Below are 24,583 nucleotides of genomic sequence, written 5' to 3'. Positions count from 1 at the left end.
TTATACTTATCAAGCTAGAATCGGTGGCTAGACATCACCACTCATCTTCCTAGGTTAGCCTTAGGTCATGTTCTGGCTCTGCAGAGACTGTCAACGACGCTTCCAGGACACCACTTAGTGTGAGCAGACAGCTTCACTAGAGGGCTATTCTGAGAAACAGAAAGAATGTCTAGGCAGGCTGGGTAGTATATGTGTATGTAAGTGGTTTGTGACAGATTCAAGCATGACCAATATTCTGGAGTCCCTGAAACTAAGTGAGATGCTTAACGTTACTGTCTGAGCTACAATATTAACTTGTGAAATTCTAGTCAGTTCAAAATATTAAGGAGCTTTAGATTGATTGCTTTTACCTTAGTAAGTGAGTCATTAGGTTTTTTTTATTTAGAAGTTTTCTTCCCTCACTCCAGAGCATCTGTTGCCGTGGAGACAATGTGCCGTTTAAGTCTCAAGCCCTGGTGAAATAGAACCTTTCCTTTCTGAAGCACCTGGTACCTTATGGCATCTCAGCCCTTCTGGACCCAAGGTTCAGTTACTTGTCTCCTTTTGTACTGCCCCTACATCTTGTTCTGCATGCCAATGGCTCTGACTAGGACAATTTATGTTCACATATATAGAGATCCTACTTATAGAAAATAAATCTTTAAAAAACAAATCTTTGCTTTACCTGAATAAATGCACACAAATGTCCCTTTGTCAATGTCATCCAGGCATCGTACTCCCCAGCCCTTCTTCTCACTTTTGAACACCTGTAGCCTCACCTGGGGCCCATGTTGGATGACTCGGTTTTGACACGTCTGTCGTTTACACTTGCAGAATAGGTTGCATTCATAAATGCTGGCAATAATACACATGAGATGGTATCAATTAGTTAAAAAAGCAAAATGAAGTATATATTGCTACTTCACTGAACTAATAATGAAACTGAAGGACATGTGAATGTGTAAGGTTCCATTGCCTGGGTTGACTAGCTACAGTTTCTATTTTTAAAATGGAATTTATTTTTAATTATGTTTTGTGTATTAGTGGTTTGCCTGTATATATAACTGTACCATGTGCATGCCTGGTGCCCACAGAAACCAGAAGAGGGCACTGAATCCCTGGGACTAGAGTTACAACTGAATGTGAACACTCATGTGGGTGCTGGGATTCGAACCTGAGTCCTCTAGAAGAACAGCAAGCACTGAGCCATCTTTCCAACCTCAATCAAGAAATTTATATAACAGAGCTTAACCGACAGGGCTGTTTCATTAACATCTACATGTCAGTATTTACAAGATATGTATCCTAGTGTTCAGTACACAATAATGTTAGCTTTTAAAATATGTAAAGGAAATATCTAGGATCAAACTCTTCTAATTCTAGTTCTATTGGTGCTATTTCTTAGTATTAATCGATAAGCTGAAAATTATTAACTGTCAAGTTAGTTTCTTTCAATCACCTTCTCTAAGTATATATCTTTATTATTATTAGTGAGGGGGGAAATTGTGAATGGGGAATCATGCCCATGTATGCGTTGCACACACACACACACACATAAGCACAGATGGCAGAGAAAGTCAGGTGTCTGCTCTACTAGCCTGCTTTATTCCCCTGAGAAGGATCCCTTCACTGAGCCTGAAGGCAAGCCCCAGGGATTGTATATCTCCTGCCTCTAATAGCACTATGCTGACAGGCATGTGTAGCTTTTTGCGTAGGTTCTCGGCATTAGAATTCAGGTCCTCATGCTCTTTCGTACTGAGTAAGCTCCTCAGCCCCTTCATCTGTTTTGGAAACAGCTTCCTCATGTAGCTCAGGCTGGTCTTCAACTCAGTATCACTCATTTAGCTTCTGCCTCCCATGTGCTATAGTCATGTTTTAATGGGAAAATGGCTACTCAGAGTCACTCATTTCCTGAAGAGCCAGACTTGAATAGATGAGTGATTATTTAAATATATTCTAATGTATGTGTGGTCACTGACTTCCATTCCTAATATACAATGGTTTCATGTTATTATTTCTTAATAATTTAGATTTTCAGTATTAGAAACAAATATAAATGAAACCCATAAGACTGTACACCGTAATGAAAAAAGTCCTGTCGGAGGCAAAATGTGTAAAATGCTTGTTATGCAAGCATGAGGACCTGAGTTCGGATCCCTAGAGCTCATTTAAAAGCTAGACATGGTGGAGCACATATGTAGCTCCAGCCTCAGTGGACAGCAGAGACAGTCTAGTCAAAGTGGGAAGCTTCAGGCTCAGTGAGACTTTATCTGAAAAAAAAACCAAACAAGGTGAATAGTGACTGAGGAAGACACCTGGCTTCCAGGTGTGCATACACAGGCACGGGTACTGCACCCCCATGCACATAATGTAAGAAATGTAACATCCTTCATAGATACAACCTGCAACAAATCCTAAGGTTTCTTACCCAGAAGGTATGAGTCTCTGCAGTCTTTTATATTTATATCCAGTACATTCTCCATCTGGTGACAAGGGACATGCTTTGGCATTCTTTGCTGTCAACTGAAGACATGCACATTTTTTTCTTAAAAAAAAAAAAAAAAAAAAGGCAGTGGGGATAGAGAAGTGAGAATAAAAACAAAACATAAACATTATGAGACTCGGTAAAAGTGTAAATGACATTAAAAATGGTAGCTGTTTATTTATAAGAGAGGTTTTGCTCAAGCATGATACAGAAACTTCTCTAAACGCCGTGGGCCTCTAAGAAATAGCACCAACTAAGAGCTCATTTCAACTAATATAAACTGCACTGAGCTCTCTGAGCTTCAAACAGACATTTAATTATCTGGGTTTTTAACTTTTCAAAATGAATGTTTTCCCCAGCAGATGCTCATTTCTTGATAGTCTTAGTTATGTTCTTCTACCACAGATTGTGAACACAGTTACATTCCAAAAAAATCAGCCAGGAATGACATTTAATTTGTAAAAGTAAAATATAACAAGTAACAAAAAAAAATCAGGAACAAAGGTTCAAATATTGCCTTTCCAATTTGTCTGCTCTGTGACTTCTTTGAGTTTATTTCTGAGACTAACTTCTTTACTTGTATGAGAGAAATATAATACCTTACACACAGGATTTTGTGATGATGAAGAGAATATATTTAAAGTGTTTGAGCATCTATGACACTCATCAATGACACTGTAATTGCTATTATAACTATGGCAGTATATATACTCATCCTTAGAAAAAGTAAATTGCAGATTGCCATTTTGGGCAGTTATGAAACAGGATATCTTTTTTCATCTATTTTAGACAATTTGTCTACTGGTTTTAGACAGACAGAATGGCAAACTGGAACACAGTAGACTAGACAAATGTGTCTACATGCAGAAGACATGCTTGAAACGCCATGTTTTTCTACTTACACGTCGATGCAGCCCTCAGAACAGTCGCATGAATCAGAAAACATTCTGGAAAAGTTCAGATGGTATGTTCGGGGCCATACTGTCTTTCTATACTTAAACTGTGGAAGTTTACTATTGTCAATTTCATTACAGAAAGAAATCGACACTGATTCCACTCCATTACTAATATCCATATCAGAAACAACTTCATTTTGCTTTGGGTGATTCCGAGTCAACTGGACATAAGTGTTGAAAGTAAAGTTGTCTGTGAATAAAAAGTTACACTCTGTTTCAAGCAGGTAATGGAAAACTTCCTCCATGTTTCGTAGACTCCGTCCACAGGGCGTTTTATAATTCACATGGAGGGCAGAAGAATGAGAGCTTGTCTTTGCATGTCGTCTTTGGAAGTGACATCTGATTGGTAGCTGCAGAGGGTTTTCTCCTTCCAAGGACAATGGTGTTTCCATCAGGCAAGCCCTGGAGCAGATATGGCGCTGGAAAGATACATGCAAAGGGAGTGCCTTCTTCCCTAAATCTTCAGCTTTATTGTTCACAGGGAGGAATTCTTTTTTTCCTGTAGATCTATTAGAATAAAATAATTATTATAACTCAAATTTATAGTTTAACTTCATTTTTAAAAACACTGCACACTAAGGTGACAATTACTTATTTTCTTGGACAGCAGTAAGCTAACCTCGACTCTGAGATACTTTATATACTCTGGAGGCCTTTGGAGGTCAGCTGTAACTAAGACAATTCTAGGAAGCCTAATGAGAGCTGTGACTGTCTACGAGGCTTCAACGACACACAGACAGCCTGGACGTGTTTAAGAGCTGAGAACACATTTCTTCATGTGTGATTTGTTAAGTCTTTGCCTAGCAAAACTAAGGCTAGCTGAAGAATTAGTTACGAATTCTTTACAGTGCCTGCATCTAACAATTTTTAACTGATTTCCCCTCCTACAATATGTAAGATATTTGTCAATACTACTGACATTCTGAGAATTAACAAAAGAAAATGGGACTGGTATTCAATTTAAGGGGGAAAAAGTCTGAAAAAAATTCTTGTACTTTGAACCCAGTTTTTAAACTTCTACAAAGAACATAAGTTTTATATTATGAAGTGTCTGTTATACATTAAAACAGGTATTTTATTTACGTTTGTCTCAAAATCTCCAAACTGTATTTTAGTGTTATAGACAGTGAAAAACACAGAACTCCCACACACTGAACAGTGCTGTGAGTAGCAACTTCATGGTGGATTCCTATCCCTGCCATTCCTGTTAGCTAACCACATTAGACTACTATAAACCAGGTTTTGTTAATATTGCCAGGTTATTTTTTTTTTCCCTCAGGGGACAAGCTCCTCCAATTGGCTATGTACACAATTTCATCAATGAATTTTCTGGTTCTCAGTCTAATGGGTAAACAATATACTATCAACTGTTAACATATCTTTTAATTTTGGAACTATTTCTGATTTGTCTCTGTGTTAGTATTTTGATGAACACCCTCAGACATAAATCCTTAGCCAAGTTCTTAATTATTCTTATATCCCTTTAAGAAAAATTACTAGTCAACAGGAACCCACATTAAAAAAAATAAACTTGATTAATAAAAAAAAAAAAAAAACAAAAAAAAAAACACATATAAGAATGTATTTTCTTATAAAAACCCAAATGCCTCTTTGAGGACTTCAGGAGTCTCAGTAAACAAGATTATCCAAATTTCTGCATTAGAAGATAACTAAACTCTGGCATAGCGTCTAGAGAGCATAAGGCTTTCTTCTAAAAAACCCTGAGGGATCTGGGTTGCAGCTCAGGGATATAGTGCATCTTAGCATGCATGAAGTCTTTGGTCAGATGTCCAGAATGGTTTAAAAAAAAAGAAAAGAAAGAAAAGAAAAACAACAACAAAAAGAAACAAAGGAAGGAAGAAAGGAAGGAAAGGAAGGAAGGAAGGAAGGAAGGAAGAAAGAAAGAAAATAGAACAAACCAAACTACTAGCAGAACAAACATTAAATTCTTCCTGAGAAAGCTCCATACTACCAGGAGAATGTAAAGTTCTAGTATCTGATGATGGGCACATACACTGCCATCCTCTTTCCACAGTCTCAGTGGACTATTACGAAGAGCTAACACTCATGAATTTTCTATCCCTTCCAATTTTCTCTATATGTCTTCCAACTCAAAATTATCTTTCTCAAAGATGTGAAAACCAGAACTTTCGGGGAACAAAGTGATCGGATTGGGGAATATCAGAATAACTTTAACCTCAAAAGATAAACAAATAATATTCAGAGCATGTTTAAAAGGAGAAGTGGAGAGAGAGGATTTGCTTTAGAAGTGTGTAAAATTGTTAATATTGTTTCAAAAATTACATTTGAGAGCATTTTGTGAACTATATTTATAAGAACATGGGTATGATTAAGTCAGAAGTTTAGAAAGAAAGGACTAATTAAGAACATCTAGAATAATTTTATTTTATTTGTATAATTCAAGTTAGGTCTTCTTGATATATCAAAATAAGTTCCAAAACACATGCCTCTTACTTGCCAAGTACTTAAGAGACTAAGGCAGGAAGATCCCAAGAATCAAGGCAAACCTGGGCTACAGAGTGTCTCAAGAAAACACCACAAGGGGAAAAACAGTCAAGATGAAAATGGACTTCCAGTTCATAATAAAATGAACTGTAAGAACAGAAGCTACATTTTAAATGGTGTACTCCTGTAATCATAGTACTTGGGAAGGAAAAGAGGGAGGACCAAGGATGTTCTTAGCATCAAAGCAATTTCAAGACCTGTGTGGGTTACATGAGACCCTGTCTCTAAAAAAGGAAAATAAATAATTAAAAGAGCCTAACGTCTAAAGATAATAAAGATCAGATATCTATGTGTTTCCATAGCATATATCATGACTGTCTTAGTTAGGGTTTCTATTGCTGTGATAAAACACTAAGAACAAAAGCAACTCCAGTAGGAAAGATTTCATTTTAGCTTGCAAGTCTCAGCTCACAGTCCATCCTGAGGGAAATCAGGCAGGAACTTGAAGCAGAGGCTATGGTGGAAGCTACTTTCCGGCTTGCTCTGTTTACTTTCTTGTACAACCCTGGACCACCTACCCAGGGATAGCACCACCCACATCAATCATTAAGAAAATGCCCTACAGGTTTGCCAAATGGCAGCATTTTCTCAGTTAAGATTCCCTCTTCCCAGACATGTCTAGGTTTGTTTAAGTGGACAAAAAACAACTAGCATGGGGCTGGAGAGATGGCTCAGCAGGTAAAAACACTGGCTGCTCTTCCAGAGGTCCTGAATTCAATTCCCAGCAACCACATGGTGGCTCACAACCACCTGTAATGGGATCTGATGCTCCTATCTAGCACACATGTGTCCATGCAGATAGAACACTCAAATAAACTAAATACATCTTTAAAATAAAAGCCTCCGTCCAGTGACTCTTCCCTTGAGTACACAGTGTATTTATAGACTTTGTACTCTAAAAACAAACAAACTAGCAAAATATCTTTAAAACATTTAATTTATTATAAAAAATAATTATGTACCTACAGTATAATCTTCTAAGGTTATGGGCAGTTTTATACAACATCTTAGAATGGTTGGGTCTGTGTTTTAAAACTAATGAGATTTTATGCTGTATATTGTGTTAGCATTTCTAACTAAAACAAAGTTTTGTGAGCCACAGTTAGGGAGTTATTAAAGCATGGACTTAGATTTCTGTATGAGCATATTAAGTTGTTTTGAGACTCAAGCTACATTGACATCTCAACCGGGAGGCTGAGGTCACAGTTCAAGGCCACTCTCAGGTACCTAGTGAGACCTTGTCTGAAAAACTAAACCAAACAAAAACAAAGAAAACCCAACAAGACATCTCTACTACTTATAAATGCAAATTACATGTAACAGTTTTTATCTACAATGGCCAAAAAGATAGGAAAGTAAGACAGAAAAAAAATTTTCTTGAGAATTTTTTAAGGGCTAGTTTAATTTTAGCTGAAAGGAAAAAGATTAGAGAAACAAGTTAGGAATTTCATCAGCATTTGAAGGTTTTGGTGCTGGCCTTGTTGTTTGGCAGGTATCAGATGTACTCCTGGGTAAGTCTCTTGAAAGCTAAGGAATGTTCACTGAACTCCGTGACAGAGAATGGGTTAGACAAAGCTCCTCACACTTGATAATTTACAAGCTGCTGTCAACACTGAGCTGACACTGGAAGCAATTTTAATATTTTAAATATCCTCAAAGTTGATTTCGAAGATTTCAGTTGACTAATAAAACACAGACATCCTAAGCTAAATGTTATAGAAGGAGTTAATTACAGGGTATTTATTAAGCAGCATATTGAAGGAGTACTAACACAGACAATATATACATACGGAATGGTGCAGGTCTCAGGAGAGGAGTTTTCACCTGACGGAGAGGGAAGTGCCTCTGATTTGTTTTCCTGCTCATTCTGAGTCGCAGGTATACGATCTACAGGGAAAGTACAAACATGAGCAGCAGAAACACAAAGTTAGAAATAATTCACTAAAATAGTCAATAATATTTTCACTGATTAAAAATTCTGCCCAAATAGAACACTAAAATTTCCAAAGATACTAACATTTTCAGACTCAGGCATAAGATTGCCAATATTTTCAAAAATATTAAGAAAGCAATATAAATTTTAAAAATTTGAAGAAATTACTCCTGAGAATGAGTTTGATATCAATTTAATCAAAATAATAGTTATTTAAAGTAGTGGTAGTTGTGCCTATATTTTATAAACAAGTGGCTTAGTGTTTCCAGGCCTTTAAAGGCCACAAAATATTCAGTTTAGGTATCTTTTGCTTCCTCATTGTTCCATTGTTCTATAACTATGTGTTGGAGGAGACAGGGTTTAAGGCATTGGATTCCCTCTTTTGATCTATTTGTCTAATTATTTCCTTGTGTATCTTCTACCCTCTATTCTAGTTTCTTGTTCTTTCCTATGGGGAAACAACAAGTAATTACAGTTGCAAGTAAGCAAGGGAAGAAAAAGTAATTAGTGTTTAATCAGTATCTTGGGAGTACAGACTGAGTTTCCAAGGGCTTGTTTTGACCCTAACACCAAGCCATTTTCTCTACTATCAACTATATATATTTTGTCCTCAAAAAATTGTTGCAATTCAGGTGAAGAGACTACATAAAACATAAAATCATGACATATCATTTCTGTTGCTAATGACTTCAAACAAAAAATCCGACTGAGTTGAAAATAAGTTATTTTAGAGAGGAAAAGAATTATTTCTTAGGATTTATTCCTTGTTACCGTTCCCCTTCCCCCATGAAACTGTAATCCCTGAAGGGTATGTTAATTCTGAAACTGTGCAGAGGTGTTATAGTACCCAAAGGATTGTTGAGCTGAAATGTTTGAAAAATCAACAAATGCAGGAAAAGCTTTCTCTCCTCTTTTAAATGTTTAAAAATGAATCTCCAAAAAGAAAAAAAAAAGGAAGAAAAAATTGCAAGTATTCTTTTCCAGAAGTTTCAAAATACGAAGGATGTTAGCACCATGCCGATGCAGACACTATTTCAATGTATAGTATATCATATCTATTTTCTTCAGGACTCATTTACCTTTCAAAAATCACATCTGCTTCTCTGTTCTTCCACTCACTTCTAAGAACCCACTTGTTTGTCTAGAAGTGCCCTCTGCCTTACCTTGTCCTCCTAATCAAAACTCACTGCTCCGATGAGTACTCACTTCTATGACACTTCTATGTACATTGGATCAATACAACTGTACATCTGAGTCTAACTTATAGTCTGCAACCCCAGACACAGAAGAAAGTTTCTTTCCTTGTAATCTTAAATGTTACCAAAGAATACTGTGAAAGCAAAGATTTTTTTTTTGAGAACCTATTGTAAAAATACACATTAGCACTGAAATTAAGAATAATGAAAAAACCATTTTCCAAAATATACTGGTGATAGCACTAAAAAGTTTAAGTCTCCAAATTTTGATAGCAAAGTTTGTTGAGCATATCTAACAATATAAATGAAAATTTGATAAATGCACTTTCAAAACATAAGGCGCAGTTATGATACATTAAAATTTATGGAATGATAATACTGATAAAATAACTTCAAACTATCTTTTCTAGTCTTGGTATTTGTGGCATAACAAGAAATATGTATCTGGTCTGCCCTAGTTCCATATCAAATTATTAAACTCCTTGTAATCTCCCGAGTGTCAGGGAGAGAGCAGCATCTTCTACTCTAACTTCTGGTCTTTGTTCCAAACACTTCTAAGGGCTTTGAACCTCTAGGGTGATGTTTGTCTAGATTGTTACTGAGAGAACTACTAACTAGAATCTCTAGAGAGCTTCAGCATGTTGGCTGTTCCACTAGAAAATAACAAAGCTTAATTACAGGCTTGGAATTTTCAGACTGAACAAGGTTCAGGAAGCAACAGAGGCAGGAGACAGAATCAATCACCAATGGTCAATATTAATGTATTCATGCCTAGGTAATGAGATCTCCACAAATACCTTAAATAATGGGGGAGGGGTGCCAGAGATTTTTAGTTTGATAAAAGCATTTATGTATTAGGAGGGTGGCATACTCCCCAAACTTGAGATTGGAGTACCCCCATTCAGGCTCCTTGTCCCCACATGCTGCTTTACCAGGCTGTTAATTTGTATCTTACACTTTTCATAATAAACTATTAAGAGGATGAAATCATTTCCTCCAGTTTCTTGAGTTATTGCATCAAAAAATTTAAAAGAGATTTTTGTTACTATATGATGTGTCTGCATGGTGGAGTTATGTGCACATTAGTGCAGGTGCACACAGTGGTCAGAAAGGGTGTCAGAGCTCTTGGAGGTGGAGTTACAGGTGAATGTAAGGTGCCCAACATGAGTGCTGGGAACTGAACTTGGGTCCTCTGGAAAAGCAGAAAACAATCTCCACTGAACTACCTCTCCAGCAAATACACATCTAATATCAGAAGTCTTATAAATAAAGTTTTTCTTTGTTATCTTTGATTTTTTAAACCCAACATGTTTAGTTCTTAGAAAACTGAAGGTTTCAAACTAAGCTTAAAAAAACCCCAAGCAAACAACAAACAAGACCATCAACTCATCTATAATGGAATGTACCTTTCTAACAGTGCTCTTTCTAGAAAACAGGTTCACAATGCTCTGGACTCGTAGAATTCTATCTGCCCTCTTTACATGATACTTTATAAAGAAAACACATAAACTTTCATTCTTCTTAGGGCTTTGTAGGAGTGTGTTCCCTATCTCCGGAGGGGTAGGACTCTTCATAAAGGAAACTGTGATTCATAATACTTAGCAATATGGATCTTCTATGTTGTCTCAAGTTACCTTTAATTAATTTGACAGATTAAGGTTGGCAAGGAAAGAACAAAGAATACCAGGATTGGAGTAAGTAATGAACATACCCTTTTCCAGTGTTTGACTGTTACTCAGAGTCGCTTCATTTACTAGAATCATTGCTTGGACATAGTCTGGAGAGAGAGAGAGAGAGAGAGAGAGAGAGAGAGAGAGAGAGAGAGAAAGGAGGGGGAGATAAACACAATTATCACTTCCATTCTGGTTACCAAACTCCAATACTAAACAACTGACATTGAATCTTTATGCCTCCCTGAAAAAAGCCTATCATCTGTGACAGAGCCAAAGGAAATGAGGTCTGAAGTCAGCTATTTAGGTCAATTAACTAAAACTGATAGACCTGTATTCATACTTACATCCATCTCACTCACGAAAGATTGAGAAATAATCTTTAAATTTTTTTAAGTTTCTTAAAGAAGAAAAACCCAATAAATTATCATGAGTGTCTGAAATGTCATAAGCATAGTATAGCAGAGATTCCCTGCTGAGAGAAAAAAACCTCTGGCAGTAACAGGAGGAACTTGCTCCCAAAGAACTTTTAACCTGTACCTCAGCTAAAATATATGCATTATTTGCTGGCTTTACCTCATCTCTCCCACGTAATTATAAACCTGTTTCAGAGTAGGCAGAGAAACAAGAATTCTTCTCTTCCCACTTTTAAACAAAACTGTAAACAAACAAAAACCCCAAAGATAAAAACAACAACCCCTCCCACCACTAGTCCCCACCCATCTTCTGGGTTTCAGAATACCAAGGGCTACAGACCACATGGTGAGAGCAGCCAAAAGTATTAACAGTTGGAAACAGCTTTGCTTTTGCAAGCCTGTATCCTAATGAGCCAGAAGAAGATCTTAAATTTAGAGCCCCATGTTCCAAACAACTAGAGTTGAAAACACATAGAAAAACAAAAAACTAAAATTTTGCTTTCAAAACTTGTATATGAAGTTCTGTTTGAGACAGGAAATTTTTATGCTGTTGTATGCTGGGATAGAACCTAGGGCTTTACACATGCAGGTCATGACTTCTACCACTAATGAGTCCTATCTACACCAGCTGTCTAAATGATGGAATAAAAAAAAAAATCTGTTAGATTTTCCTATTTATGCCAACATTATACAAGAAGCAGGTATTACTTATGCAACATTCTTCCCCTCCACTTCAGGCATGAAGGTATAAAAGGAAAAAGTATAAACAAAGGAGAAAATCGCAGTCTAATTTCAGCTAAAGAAGGAAGAGTGCTTAAGGCCAGTGCTTAAGAGGAGTTCTAGGCCACACATGGTGAAGGAGTCCTTCAGTAACTACTCAGGTTTATCCACTTCATAAGCTGTATGGTGTCTTAGTTAGGGTTTCCATGGCTATGAAGAGACATCATAACCAAGGCAACTCTTATAAAGGACAACATTTAATTAGGGCTAGCTTATAGGTTCATAAGTTCAGTCCATTATCATCACGACAGGAAACACAGCGGCATCTAGGCAGGCATGGCACTGGAGGCGCTGAGAGTTCTACATCTTCAACCAAAGGAAGCCAGGAGCAGACTGTCTTTCAGGAAGCTGGGAGGTAGGTCTCAAGCCCACCCCCAGGTGACAGGCTTCCTCCCACAAGACCACACCTCCTAATAGTGCCACTTTCTGAGCCAAGAATATACAAACCACCACATATGGGAAAAGCAAATTTATAATACGTAAAGCAGATAAAATTCCCATTAGGGCCTTAGAAAAGTACTTAATTGTTGTTTATAATAAACAGCAGGAACATTATACTGCATTCCCAGTATATAACAGTAGGAAGTATCACAAGTCTTCATTTCTCATACCTCCATTTGTGGCAGACCCATCTTTTATCTTCTGTTTCAGTGAATATAGGACATCTTCTGTTTTCTCAAACATAAAGTCAACTTTACCATCATCTTGTAGCTGCATCCAGAAAGCCTTTGCATCGCCTAAGATTTTAATAAAATTGCACCAATTTCTTTAAGGCATAAGTTACAGAAAAAAATGATATCATTTTTAAACAAAAATTAAGAAATTAAGATTCAATTGGTCTTTTGAGATCCTCTGAGCGTGTCCAGCATTTTGACATTGCAACATAGAATCATCTACAAAGTTCACATGTGAGAACACTACAGTTGAGGTACACAATAACAAAACACAAATCATGCCACTCATGGTGATCTGTTGCAGTAATGGAAACCCTAACTAAGTTTACTATATGATTCAATTGGTCTAACACTTTCTTTGAGGAAAAAAAAAAGATTTAGATCATATTTCCTTACAAAGATCTAGACATCAAGAACAAGACCCAAGTATCTCACACGTTGCGGCTAAATTTAAAAATATATCAGAAACTGGGGCTGGGGATGTAGCTTAGATCCATCCACATTAGAGATTTGCCTATATTAGAGGTAGACATCAAATGGGAAGGATTTAGAAATATTTAAAAACTGCTTTAAAAAAAAATAAAGTATATATGTACAATGGATACTATTTAGCCATACGATGAAAACTGAAGGGTATTATTGTGCAAAGTAAAGTGAGTCAGAAACAAAAAGATCAGAAGGGCATGTTCAAACTCATGCAGGTTATGAGACAGCTGATCTTACAGAAGCTAAGAACAGAACAGTGGTTATTCACAGGTCGGGGACAGTGTGAGCGATGAGGAGAGGTTGGTCAGACAACAAAGTTACAGTTAGAAAGGAGTTCTGGTATTCTCCAGTAGAACAGGGTGACTACAGGTTATACACTGTGTTTTTTAAAAGCTCTAAGAGGAGGTTTTTTTTTTTTTTTAAATGTTTCCATCAAAATAAAATAATAAATATTTGAAAAATAAAATTAAAAAGTTATTGGAACCCATATCTGAGCATTTCCCAACATACACCTGCATTCACATATTAGATGTTCCCTATAAGTAATTACAATTTAAAATTTAAGAAAAAAAATCAGAAAAAATAAAAATAGCTTTTGTAGCATCAAAATTTTCTGGAACTATATACAACTTTGTCATAGCTGAGAACAGAGGCAGTGATGCCCAAAGGCACTGATCAAATCCACTGGTTTGTTCGATTGTGTATCTCATGGAATATTACTAGAAATGCTAACATGTTTTCACTGAATTGCTCTGAAAGAAAATACTTGACAAAAAGTCAGAGTAGCTACTTCATCTTAGAACTGATTAACAGAGACTAGCAATACAATTTAAGACAACAGGAGTTAGGCCATGCTCATTGAAACACAGTGAGGGTAACTGGGAAACAGGTTCCATTCCCAGTATACCACACACAAATTAACAAACTGACGAAAACAAAGCCAATCAAAGAAAACATGCAACTGTCTACATCTATAACAATGACCAACTAAGCAGCTCACATGCGTTTGTTCTGGGTTTTAAATACAGGTACTGTTCCTTGAGGCATCCTAATTATATTATACTAACTTTATTCACAACATTTCTGCCCAGAGACTAAATCAACAAATTAAGGAGGAACATGAGTGACTTTCACTTCACTGTAAATATAAAATCTTGTATAAATGACTGCACTTTAAACAATTCCAGGTTTTTTCTGCTTCTGATCTTTACTTATTTGTGAAATGTGTGAATGTTCAGCTATAATCTATTGTGTGATTAGAACAAGTTCTACACTTGACCTTACCTAAAAGACCAAGAAGCAATAATAGTCTAAAACTGTAAATAGTTGAGATATTTCAAAAAGATATCTACAAGTAATATAAGCAAGTACAAAACTTATTTCTTATTCAACTAAGTATTAACTACTACAAGAACATATCCATAATGAAAGAAGTATAAGAACTTTATAGAGAAGATGAACATCACTACAGTAAAAGGCTTGAAAAAGCCTGTTCTGCTCAGGGTTTCTCTAACTGCAACAAATCACCAGGAACAAAAAGCAAGCTGGGGAGGAAAGGGTTTTAGCTTATGCTTCCACACTGTTGTTTACCACTGAGGGTAGTTAGTACGGGAACTCAAACTTGGCAGGATCCTGGATACAGGAGCTGATGATACAGATGCTACTTACTGATTTGCTTCACTTGGCTTGCTCAGCTTGCTTTCTTATAGAAGCCAGCATTTCAGACCAGGTATGGCACCACCCAGAATGAGCTGGGCCTTCTCCCATTGTAGACTGAGAAAATGCCTTACAACTAGATCTCATGTGCCTCAACTAATGCTCTTTTCTCTCTCCTGACTCTACCTTGTATCAAAACAAACCAGTACAGTCTTTGTAAAAAGAAATACTCAAAATCATAGTGATCTGAATTCATTCACTAGATTAATTATGAGATACTCAGTAAGTGCATCAATACTAACCTAACAATATACACTGAGAAGCTGGAGGACACAGGGCTGTCTGACAGATGGACCCCAGGTCACAGGTGCCCCAGATTTGCAGTGAATGTGGCCCAACATCACATAGTAAACTTAGTTAGGGTTTCCATTACTGCAACAGGTCACCATGAGTGGCATGATTTGTGTTTTGTTATTGTGTAACTCAACTGTAGTGTTCTCACATGTGAACTTTGTAGATGATTCTATGTTGCAATGTCAAAACGCTGGACAGGCTCAGAGGATCTCTAAAACACCTGAGTCTATAATCAGCAAAATGGTGTAGGGAGAACTTTGAGAACATATAAGATCTAACTATTTTTAAAGTAACATTCAACTGGTTTGAGGAGTAGTTCAGCAGTAGAATGTTGGCTTACTAGGTGTAAAGCTTGGGTTTTATCCCCAACATGATACACACGCATTTAAAATAACAGCAAGGCACTTGCTTTTACAGTTTGTAGACATTAACTGATAGCACAGAGGTACTGGGTAGAGCTACTGATATCTTGTCACAAACCAAAATAATGGCATTGCCCTATGCCTATCACTGTGATCTTTGCTATCATTTTTACTTAAGAACATCCTTGATGAAGGCTGAGGAGCAGGCTCAGTTAGTAAAGTGCCTGCCCTGTAAGCATAAGGACCTGAGTTCAATCTCTAGAATCATGTTCAAAAGAAGGTAGGTGTAGTGGTGTAATTTTAATCCAGAGGAGGAACACCACAAGATAATGAGAGACCGTGTCACAAAATGAAACAAAACAAAACAAAATAAAATAGGATAGGTAGTACTGGAGGAATAATGCCCAAGGTTGATCTCCAGTCCCCACACAAACATACACACAATCTCTCCAACCAAGCAAGTAAATCAAAGCTATTTGTACAGCCATTATAACTGTACTGTCATTATATAGTAGCTGTCTCAAGGAAAAAAAACGACTGTTTGACAACTCAAGGTAAAATGCTAAAGTAGCTGTTCTTCACAATACAGAGCTATTTTTAAAAATACCTCAGATAAAACTGTAGCTTTTCAGTTTTGGATATTAAGCACAGATTTTCTTGAAAATGAACAAAGTGACCCTATGACTAGAATCATAAAATGACTGCTAATAGTAAACAAGTCACTAGGTGAAAACCTACAGTTTTAGAAACCTTAGGTTTACAGGTGCGAGCCTGAAAATGTCTCTATCATTAACCATCATTAACTGGTAATAGTAAAAAATATTAACAAATGTGATTTTGGTACACTATATGATGAAATGTGTCATCATTTGGAAGAAAGCCATAATTCATGAAACTATTATTTTACAAATGGTCACTAAATAAGGGACATAAAGACTCATTCAAACTATAAGACATTGTGGTTAGAGAGATAGCTCAGTCCAGAAAGTGTCTGCTCTACAACTTTGAGGACCAAAGTTTAGATCCCGGCACCATGTCAAAGCCGGGCATGGCAGTGCGCATTTGGAATTCAAGTGCTGGGAAAGGTGAGACAGCTGAACCTCTGAAGCTCACTGGCCACTCAGCTCTGGCAAATTTGTGAGCACCAGGTTTAATGGGAAGACTTGTCTCCAAAAAGGGAGGATGAGTTGAAACAGGAAGATACCCATTCCTGACATCTGAAATCCACAAGCTTAGGCATCTGCACACAAATGCGTATATAACACACACACACACACACCAATGTCAGGAACCATTTAGAATAGGCTAAGGCTAGCAGGTGGCCTTCTTGGAGGTGGCCCACTGTTTTCTGCATGGTCTTTGATGGGTGAGCTTCATGGCAAGGTCCCAAAGAGACTTCATCTCAGGGTTGCTTCTTGAAGCTGATATGCCCTTCCTGTCATTATTAAATTAATATAAAAATCCCTGGGCATTAGCCCACACTATTAATCAGATTTCCTGCAGATTAATATAAAGAGGAACTTTCATGAATTAATGCTACTTAGATGAATTAATAATTCTATAGAATTCCTGATTTGATTCAAATAATTTCAGGTAGAACGTTTTAATAGATGGTCTTAGTTGCTTTGCTAGAAAGATGTAATAAACTTAGACTCAAGAACAGAATGTGCCCACTCCTCATATAGAAAGTAAAGGCTACATAATAAGAAATACAGTGAGCTTTTACAATTACACTAAAAAGAGAAACAGATTTGGGATAAGTTTGTATTCTTCAAAGAAAAACATTTGAATCCAAGTATAACTTTACTATCGACATCCTTCTGTAACTCCCATTTTATGTAACATTTTATCTCTGAGGTAATTTTCTAAAGAACTTTTTGTCTAAGAAGCTATGAAAAGGCCAGGGAAAAGAAATAAAGTTGTTGGTTGAGTAGTATGGCTTGGGTAGCTCTGCCTTATCTATCCATCCATCCATCCATCCATCCATCCATCCATAGGTTTGTCTGTCTATATATATGTGAGTGTATATGTGTGTAAAAGCATGCACAAATACTTGTGGAGTATATAAGACAGGTGGTTAGGCTCAACAAAAATGTGAATGTGTTAATGTTTAAATGAAAATGTAAATGTATGTATGAATGTATATGTTTCTGTGAATTTTGCCTATAAAAGATTTTAGTTCTTTTCCTTTTCTTCCTCTCTGGTTCACAAAGAGTTAACCAGCCTAGCCAGAGAGGCTTCTGGCTCCTTGGCCAAAGAAAGGAGCTATAGCAATAAGTATTTTTACTTAATTCCCTGCTGCTAGGCAACAGGTGTTAATTGGCCAAGCCAGTAGTTTTTAACCACAGAGTAACAAGAAAGTGTTTATTTTTTAGAAGTTATCAGTAGGCATTCAGTATGGGTAGAGAGCTGGAAAGAGACCATCAGCCTTCACAGCTACCTCTACATGCAACTCTGGGCCCCACTTACTTCAAACCATTCCAGGCTGTGCTAGCTCCCCACACACGAAAGGGGTAGAAGGAAGAAAAAGAAATCATTGAGAGCGAAAACCACTGAAATTCAGCAATTTAGCATAAATGTGTATAAACATTTAAATGCAATGTTTAAAAATGAATTCTTTGACCTACCTTTTTTTTCTTCCATCTTTTGGTGTTACTTATATAAAATTCTTCAAATTAAGTTAATCAAAAGAACCACTTTGATTGGAGAATAACTAGGGTCCAACTGCAGTCTCTAGGAAATCTGTAGTCCTCAAATAAAGTATGTCATCAGGGCATTTCCTAAGATTCTTTAGTATTTAAATTTTCAAATAGAAACTGTGCTTGAATACTTTCAGAATGATTACTAGTCCAAGAAAAAACAGGTATAGCATCTTCATCAATGTCAAGTTGAAAGCTGAATCAGGACTACTGACAATGCCTTTTTAAAAATAAAAGTTCATCCCATGTTTTGGCCCACAAATGCATGAAACACTCTGGAACAAAAACAAAGAATAGTACATACTTACAAAGAAAAAAATAGCAAGAAGAAAAAGACACTGTCATAACAACAACTCTACCTTTAAAAATAATACAAAGCACTATGAAAAAATGTACATGAACTGGAAAAAAATCTACAGAACTAAGAAAAATACAGAAAAGAATAACTTATAATCCTATCATCTATATTTGACATGTTAATACTTACATTGCATTACCAACCAACAAACTATCCATCTTATCTTAATATATCATAGAAATCTTAAAAAATAGGAATAATGGTAACTACCTAATATGTTGTTATGAGGATAAGATTATCATTTAGAATGATATTTGACACAGGAAGAATTCTATAAATGGTAGCAATTATCCTCTCAGTACATAATTCTAAAAATTTTAGATTTTAGTGTATATGCCTTTTCCATGCTCACAATAATATAGTCTATTCTCTCTGCAATCACTATTATCTTTCTATAACTAAATGGCTACATTATCTACTTTGGACAATAATCATACATTGAAAGTTTTAATACATTTTTAAATTACTGATTGTCAGTATAAAGTTTTGTATATTTTTAAATTGTTACACATAATACTGGAACAAACATTTTATGCATTTTTTCTGATTATTTCCTTAGGATATATATCTACTGGCAGAACTAATAAAATGTTTTGAATTATCAAAGTGTTAGTCAATACATGGTAAACTTTTCTGTCTTTTCTACACCATAAACCAGAAGAATGTTAGAAGGCTTTAAAACACTATATAGAGTCATGTTTAAAACTAAAAGGGAACTCTTAACAGACAGTCTGTGAGGTCTCTATGAGGAAATGAAACATGAGGAACTCAAGATAATGCAAATCAACAGCCTAACACAAAAGGATGGCAGGAAAATCCCCAAGGAGATGAGAGCTCTGAAATACACAAAGAAAGTTGCATTGTGGATAAGAAGTCACACTAAACTGCTGAGAATTAAATATTTTAAAACAAATGTGAATATATTTGATCCTCACAGGGCTAAATAAATGTACAATTCTGAAAAATAACCAATTAAGGATCATGGATATAAAAACAGTTCTTCAAATACACGGATTAGGTGAAAATCAGACAACAGACTCATGAGAAAAGCCACTTAGTACTCTAGAAAATCATACCTCATAATTTATGGGGAAAATAAAGGAATGAGGTGATAATGACCAAAAATTTCTCAAAACAGGAAAACACATAAGCTGTTGTCCACTAAGTGCCAAGTGGAATACAATTTTTCTCTTTTTTCCTCTTGAGAAAGGCTGGCCTTGAACTGGCTATGACACTGAGTATGGCCTTAAACTTTTGATCCTTTTGCCTCTGCCTCCTAGGTATTGGATCAATTGCATGTGCCACCACATTGGACTTGTATGGTGCTCAGTTTCTAAGCCAGGGCTTTGTACAAACAAGGCAAGTATTCTGACTGAGCTCTAGATTCAGCCCAGAACATGCTTGACATATACCACCAACTGTGATATGCTCAGAATACCAAACATTGACATATACCACCAACTGTGATATGCTCAGAATACCTAACACGATTAGAAACTTGAAAATCTGTTAACCAAAAAGAAGTATGTATCACACTGGTAATGAGCCTCACCAGAAATGCAAACTGTTAAAAGGTAAACATAAACTGTAAATTGTAGTTCAGCCAATCAACCTTTCCACTGTAAATTAAGACTACAGATATCCAAGTGCCACAGAGAGACATTGCCAAGCTGCCTTCCAAGATGGTTCTAGTAACTTCCACCTCAGTACACTCACTCACAGCCTGACATCTCAGGAAATGGCAGGTAGGGTCAGGAGTACCAGTAGTTCAAGGTAATTCTGAACTACTAGGCTGGATTTCCACATAGCAAACAACAAACTAAAAACGCTCTCACCAGTGTAGCTTTAAAAAAAATTGCCAAAAAAAAAAAAAAAAAAAAAAGTTAAGAGAATTTAAACCACAAGCTTATCTTCCAAAAACAAAACTAATATTTCACTGTCAGTGTACTTTTTATTTGTTTGTTTGTTTTGTATTTTGAGATAACATTTCTCTGTGTAACCCTGGCTGTCCTGGAACTGAGTGAGGAGAGAACTCAAAAATCCACTAGCTTCTGCCTCCCCAGTGATGAGGTTAAAGGCTTGTGCCACTACCTCCCAGCTTGTCAGTAAAATTTTATTTAAATTTGGTTCTTTTTCAGTCTCAAGCTTTCATCTGGCAAACAGCAACAACAACAACAACAAACCCAGCCAACTTCATTTAGATCTAAGTCTCCTTTTTTACTTGGGGGGGAAAAAAAACTAAAAAGGCTAAGATACCACTGTCTCCTTGGTTCTTTGATAGCATGCCATTTACGGAATATAAGTCAGGGGCCAGGCACATTTTTAATTATTCCATGTGTTCTTTTTATCCCACACAACAATAATGGGAAAATGGCTTCTGACGAATAGAAACATGTCCTATTGTATGTGGCAGCCTAGTTTGAAGAGCTTATGGTCTGTATACCAATCTAAGACTAAACATAAATTAATCCTCCACTTTGGTTTTCTTCATTAAACATACAGAGAGCCATAAGTTACTACATGCCCGAGATCTGTCAATCATATACCTTTGTGCACTGACTTTACTGATCTTGGACTGTGAGTGGTGAGTCAGTCCGTCGCTCCTAAGATTCCAATCAACTTCAACTGATAAATAATTTCATTTGTTCATGGCCAGTGTAATCTTACCTGTGGAATGGACCAGTGTCTTGAGATTTTCATACTGTGCTCCGCTGCCTATAGTCCATTATAGCCAAATTACTCAGGAACCACCAGCCACGCAAGTGAGCGCCACAAGACAGAACGAGAAGCGCGGCTGAGAGCCCCGGCCACCTCCGCTACCAGGATATCGGGTTGAGGCGGGCTGGCACCCCGGGCACCCTGCACAGTCCCTACCTGCAGTCGTGAGGCGCCCACACCTCAGCCCGGGAGACACCAGACCATGGCACACTCCGCCCTCACCGAGCCAGCTCAGACGCCCATTGGCTGCAGCCACTGCCGCTCAACGCCTCGGGGATCTCCGCGCGCTTTCCTTCTGATTGGTCAGCGGCTCTCTCGGCCTGTCTCGCGCTAACTGCTTCGGCCAATCGGGCTCTCCGCAGTCTAGAGAGGCGCTTCGCTGGAGTGGTGGCGCAGCGCTCTCCTCGGTAGGTGAGTGGCTGCCATCTTGTGTGTGGCTACAGCCGGCCTTTCTCGGCTTTGGAAGTGTGTGTGGAGCTACTAGTTCTGGAAGGAGAGTCCCGGAGGGTGACGGGGAGACTTTCCTGGCAGGGGGCTCTTCTCGGCCGGAGTCTCCTCCCTGAGTTTGGGAGGCAGGTGTGGTGGTGGTGGTGGTAGCCCCGGCTTGGCTTTGCTGGTCTTTAGAGGTCTAGTGCGGGCTACGGGCTTTCATGTCTTAACCTTGATCCCTTGGTGTCCGAGAGTTTCCCAACTGTTTGTGGCGGGAAGATTCCCACCTTGGACCCCTCTCATGATTAAAGGAGACTGGCTGCAGGATTCAGAGCGGAAAAGCCAGTCATGGAAGGGAGAGTCTTGACAACTGGCCTCCGGCTTGATAGAGAACCTTTCTCTTTTTTGTAAATTGCAAGGGACGGACTGCTGAATTGTTGCGTTTCTCGAGAGTTCTTGGGAGTGGCCCTTTAGACTAAGGTCATCCGTTGGAATAACGGACTACAGATTGTTTGAGAGTAGTTTCATTCATAAGCGGCAGCCAGCATTCCTTCAGTGACTTAAAAAAAGAGAGAACAAAAGTAAAAAGGGTTGGTCCGCAGAAAACGGGACGTGAACTAGTGTTTTGTTATGGGACATAACAAAACTGTATACTCCAGATTCACTTCAAACTAGGTATGTAGCTCAGGCTAAACCTAACCATATCTTTCTGCCACTGCTCAAGTTCTGGTTTTACCGGGGCGCCACACCCTTGCCCTTGTTTCAAAGGTGCTGAATTACTTTGAAAATTTCTCTTTACATATTTTTAACATTTTAAACTTTATTTAAAAAAAAAAACCATCACGCCAAAATTAACCAAACCCCAAAACAATACAACTCAATGAAGACATCTATGCAATTAAAATTAACATTTGGAAAGGAAATTATGAAGCTTCATATTAAATTTTACACATCGAATGTTTTATGCACTTAGTCAAAACCAAACCAAACAAAAAAACTATGACAGCTTTGTAAATTTCTGGATCTGTCACACTATATATGTTGGCTGGCTTTAAGGGGCAGAGTATTATTTAAGGAGGGTGTTGGAGTTTGCTGCAAGGCTGGGAAGAGCAAGACACTACTTTCCCCTTTCCAGTTTTCTCTTGAAAAAAAAAAAAAAAAGTAAAGGCAGTAGAAAGCATTCGTTGTGTTTCATTTGAAAGAAGCTGCCAGATCTGGAAATCTAGCCTGTTAGAGACATATTTTGTGATTAAGTTTTAACAGTTTTGATAAACATGAGAACCTGAGACTTAACCTCAGTATCTTCACTTTAGTTTCTTTCAAGGTTGGATAACTTCAGTTATTCAAGGTTAGCTTGTGAGTCAACAGGAAAGGAGAGGATATTTTGTGACAGAAAGAACCAAACACAGACAGCACACACACACACACACACACACACACACAAAATTTGAACATAAAGGGTGACTGGTCGAACTTTAGTTTGAGTTGGTGATCACAGTTTATATTACTGTTACTGGTCTACTGACTTACTTTTCCAGTTTTCAAAAGAATTAGGAAACAGTTTTGGTAAGGCCAGTGGTGGGAGAAGAGTCTAAATTCCTCCTTGCTGTGCCAGTGGTCTTCTTAATTTTCAGAAAGGTTTGAGACAAAGGCTGGAGCATGTGAACATTGAGGTGTGAGACAGTCTTTAAAATGTTAAGATATCATTGATTAGATGACTGTCACAAAAAGCATTGGTCATTTTGACCTTTAGACTTCGTAAGTTTTTATTAGTTGCACTGTTTATCCCCATAATGGATTATATTGATTGAAACTAGAAAGTAGATAGTAAATGTGCCAAGTTAAAATATAGATATTTATGGAAATTCAAATGGTATTTTTTATAGAATCAATTCTTATTAAGGTTATGTTTAAGGGCTGAGAGTGGCTCATTGATAGAGCATGTGCTGAGCATGCAAGAGAATACTGGGTTTAATACTCAACACCCAAATAATTAAAGTGTCATGAGAATTCCCATAAACCACTGTTGATTTACATGGTGGGATATTTGGACTCAAGATTGCTTAGGTTAAAAAAAAAGTTTTAGAAGCATATATTTAATCTACTCTCCTTCCGTCTCTCACAGTGCTTAGGTCAAGGTCAGAGGGCCCTGAACATGCCAGCTAGGCAAGCACTTGGTCTTCTTCCTCCTAGCTCTATTTGCCTGTGTCCCTCTAGATACCAGGGATTAAATATGGGGCTTCCTGGGAAGTCTTTGTCATCCTGTTGCTTTGTTTACTTTGTTAAAGGATATTAGGATCCTTTCCTGGCCAACCTTTAACTTCAGCACTCACAGTCTCATTTGTTCCTATTGCTTAAATTAGCATTTTTATGCAAGTGAGACTTATATGTTAAATTTTTGCTTGAGCACTAAAGACACATTTCTGACAGTCTTTGTGTTTTTTCTTTGTTTTGTTTTTGCTTTAAGTTATTTACTTTTATCTTATGTGCATTGGTGTTTTGCCTGCATGTATGTCTGTGTGAGGGTGTCAGATATTGAAGTTACAGATAGTTGTGAGCTGCCATGTGGGTGCTAGGAATTGAACCTGGGTCCTCTGAAAGAACAGTTAGTGCTCCTTAACCCCTGAGCCATCTCTCCAGCCCCTCATTTCTGATAGTCTTAACAGATCTAAATATGTGTATACTTCTCTCATGTTTCCTATATTATCTTGATTATTGATGTGGGTATCTTCTGTATGGCTCACATTTAAAATCAGATTTTCCTTTTGTCCAACTTAATAATCATAGTTGCAGTTCCTGCAATGCCTTTTTCTTTTGTCTTTCTGTTCTCTTCACTCTAAATTCAACATCTTATCCTTGAGTGTGGCAGTGCGGGGAGATTGGGTCAGAAAGTTCCAGTGTTGAGA

The 24,583-nt window shown here is 37.3% G+C and overlaps 2 protein-coding genes across 12 annotated transcripts in view; one reads left to right on the top strand and one right to left on the bottom strand.

The window, feature by feature from the left end:
- The window catches only part of Setdb2 (SET domain bifurcated histone lysine methyltransferase 2), a 34,477-nt gene extending 12,957 nt beyond the window's left edge, over positions 1 to 21,520 (bottom strand). The window contains exons 1-8 of one of the 2 annotated variants that reach the window (XR_013109339.1): positions 21,198 to 21,452; positions 18,101 to 18,447; positions 12,553 to 12,678; positions 10,787 to 10,852; positions 7,737 to 7,833; positions 3,367 to 3,927; positions 2,408 to 2,524; positions 665 to 834 (exon numbers count right to left, since the gene is read on the bottom strand). Coding sequence is in view for 1 of the 2 variants with exons in the window: in XM_034498938.2 (XP_034354829.1) it covers positions 665 to 834; positions 2,408 to 2,524; positions 3,367 to 3,927; positions 7,737 to 7,833; positions 10,787 to 10,852; positions 12,553 to 12,678; positions 18,101 to 18,116 (1,153 nt within the window). In the remaining variant the exon portion in view is untranslated. Of the gene's footprint in view, positions 1 to 664; positions 835 to 2,407; positions 2,525 to 3,366; positions 3,928 to 7,736; positions 7,834 to 10,786; positions 10,853 to 12,552; positions 12,679 to 18,100; positions 18,448 to 21,197 lie in introns of both variants that reach the window. The other variant, XM_034498938.2, reaches the window with a different exon arrangement.
- Positions 21,518 to 24,583, top strand: part of Cab39l (calcium binding protein 39 like) — a 101,872-nt gene continuing 98,806 nt past the window's right edge. For 2 of the 10 annotated variants that reach the window (XM_034498932.2, XM_076930928.1), the window contains exon 1: positions 21,525 to 21,655. The gene's annotated coding sequence lies outside the window, so the exon portion shown is untranslated. Of the gene's footprint in view, positions 21,660 to 21,701; positions 21,825 to 21,875; positions 22,353 to 24,583 lie in introns of those variants that run through there. The other 8 variants (XM_034498931.2, XM_076930926.1, XM_076930927.1 and 5 more) reach the window with 6 other exon arrangements.

The sequence above is a fragment of the Arvicanthis niloticus genome, chromosome 3 (genome assembly GCF_011762505.2).
Source record: "Arvicanthis niloticus isolate mArvNil1 chromosome 3, mArvNil1.pat.X, whole genome shotgun sequence".
Classification (NCBI taxonomy): domain Eukaryota; kingdom Metazoa; phylum Chordata; class Mammalia; order Rodentia; family Muridae; genus Arvicanthis; species Arvicanthis niloticus.
The sequence above is the reverse complement of the archived record's forward strand: the minus strand, read 5'-3'. Positions and strand labels throughout refer to the sequence as shown.